Consider the following 2539-nt stretch of genomic DNA (forward strand, 5'->3'; position numbering starts at 1 on the left):
CGGCCCAGGTGTTCACCCAGAGCCGGGGAGGGGGGGAGGGAATTTGGCTATTTCCCCTCCCGTTTCCTCCTTAGCCCTTCCATTCAACATCGGTTATAAAACACCAAGATGAAATCACGGCCTCGAGGCAGGAAATAAAACTCGATTCCCAGAGCCCCGCGCTCGGGGGCGGCGGGGAGCCGCGGCTTTCCCGCGGGCTGCGACGGGGCGCAAACCTGCCTCCCTCCCGGCATCGGCTGCGGCCGGGCCGAGGCGCCGCAGCGGGACGCGCCGTGCCGGGCGCCGCAGCTCCCGGGGGCGCCYGCGGCAGCCGCCCGCTCACCTTGCTCAGGGAAGGTCGCGGCGGGGAAGGAGGAGAGGAAAAGAAATGAAGAAAACCAGCGCTATGCAGTATTACGCGCCCTCCCCGAAAGGATCCGTAACTGCCACCGACACGGCGTCGGGAAAGCAGCGCATCTGCCAAAAAAGCAGTCTGAAGCGGAAAGGAGACGGGCTCCGCGGCCGAGCCATCTGCGTCTGGTTTGTTATTAAACCAAGGAATGTGAAAACCTAGAAGTCCCGGCCTTGGACGGAAACCCGCTCTCACGGTCGGCCCCGCGGCGGCGGCGGCCAGGGAGACCCGCGAGCTCCCGGCGGCCGGAGACCTCGGCCCCACGGCAGCCCCGCCGCCAGCACCGCTCCCCCAGACGGCACCTACTCCAACACGGCCGAGAACAGGCGAACAAAAATCAGGTAACCAGTGGGGGTGGGGGGGGGGATCCCCAAACCCGTAAAGGGAGTTTTTCTCAGGGAGGCTCAACTCCGTCCTTCCTCCCGAGCTCGGAGCGGAGGCGGCGATGGCGCGACCCAAGCCCTCCTCCAGCACGGAGGCGAGCCGGCACAGCCGCCGGCTTGAGGACAACCGCCCGGGMAGGGAGCGGGCGAGAGCGGCGGCGAGGGGCTTGCCGGGGCCCGGCGCAGCTCGCGGGGACTCGGGGACGGCATCCYGCAACGCGCTCACCGCCTCCATCCTCCTCCGTCCTCCCCGGGGCTGCACACGCAGAGCGGCAGCGCCCGCCTCGGGCGCCCGCGCGCCRGGGAGCTGCGGGCAGGGACGGGGGAAAGGCTATTCCTAAAACAAAACAAAAGAAAAAAAAAAACCCTCCAAGGAATGAAATTAAAAGATTGGGGTGTCCCAGCAAAACCTCACGCCGGGAGCTGGGCTGGAAGAGCAGCCTTCTTCCTTCGAGAGGCATCACCCATCTTAATTTGCAACTTTTACCACAGCCACGAGCCCCGCTCGGACGCAAAGTCAAGTCTCTCCTCCTGGCAACTCTGCGGGACGCGGTTTACGTTCGTTAACCGGCTGACACAAAAAGAGCTGTATCTTCATTACTTATGCACGGCTATTGGCAGGCTCCCCCGGCCTGCTGAAGTCAAGGAAGAATAACGGGCGATTCAGTACCGGCAGTGTTAATAAAAATCAGGCAAATCCAGCTTAGTTTTGTCTGAACACGAATGAGATTAAATCAAGATTAAACGTGCACACGGTACAAAGGGTACGGGCTTTACGCTGGAGCTCGGGATGAGCACGTCTGAGCACAGGGTACCCGCGCCGACGGACCCGCTCCGGGATGCGGGCACCGGGACCGCACAGCGGAGGAGCTGGGGAAGGGGGACGAAAACCACCGCACGCACCGAGGGACAGGTGCTGTCTTCAAAGGCACAGGAAAGAGCCGCGGAGCCGCCGCGGAGCCGCCGCGGAGCCGCCGCGGAGCGCGGGGCCAGCTCCGCGCCGGCGGCCTCCCCAGCGCCAGGCCACCGCCGCGCCGCGTCCCGCGTCGGCCCGTCCAGGCTTCCCGGCACCGAACCGGGCGCCAGCTGGGGCGGGAACCCCGCGGCCCCCCCAGGCTGGGCCGCTCTGAAACCCTGAGGCGGTGGGGGGGGACAGCGAGAGCGGCCCCCGCGGAGCCCAGGGCGCTGCGGGACCCGACCCGACCCGCCTCCCCCCGGCGCTTCGCCCCCCGCGCGCAGCCCGCTCCCAGCGGCGGCACCGGGCCGGGCGGCGCAGCCTCGGCGGCCCCGTGCCCGGGGCGAGAACAGCAACGGCAACTGTTAATAATCATAATAACAAGGTATTTTTTCAAGGAAGCGGCGCCAAGGGGGCTGCAGGCTCCCGGCACAGCGCGCCCCGCGCAGCTCCGCTCGCCGCCGGCTGCGCTTTCAGGTACCAAACGCGCAGATTTCCGCGCAGGGCAGCGTGGGGAGGGGGGGACGCGCGCGGCGTCCGCGCCCGCGGAGCGACCCGCGTGGGGGCAGCCCCGCTCCCCAGCCCACGCGCGGCGCAGGACACGCGCGGGTACTTACTGATCTCCATGCTCTGGAACAAAGACCTCTTGCAGTTGCATGTGCAGGACACATTGGGCTGAAGAGCTACGGCGGTGCTGTTCAGACCCATTAAGTTATACATTTAAAAAAAATTAAAAAAGGGGGGAAAAAAAACAAAATAAAAAAGCGGCGGCGGCGGGAGGCAGCGGCACAAAGAACTTCGCGGCCCCGA

General features: G+C 65.8%; 1 protein-coding gene across 2 annotated transcripts in view; it reads right to left on the reverse strand.

The window, feature by feature from the left end:
* PMEPA1 (prostate transmembrane protein, androgen induced 1) overlaps positions 1-2533 on the reverse strand; it is a 52657-nt gene extending 50124 nt beyond the window's left edge. For both annotated transcript variants that reach the window (XM_085314112.1, XM_085314110.1), the window contains exon 1: positions 2347-2533. In XM_085314112.1, the coding sequence (XP_085170238.1) occupies positions 2347-2449 (103 nt within the window). In that variant the 5' untranslated portion in view covers positions 2450-2533. The remainder of the gene's footprint in view (positions 1-2346) is intronic.
* Positions 2534-2539: the final 6 nt, after the last annotated feature.

The sequence above is a fragment of the Rhea americana genome, unplaced genomic scaffold, assembly GCF_003343005.1.
Source record: "Rhea americana isolate MKP2758 unplaced genomic scaffold, rheAme1 scaffold_4, whole genome shotgun sequence".
NCBI lineage: Eukaryota > Metazoa > Chordata > Aves > Rheiformes > Rheidae > Rhea > Rhea americana.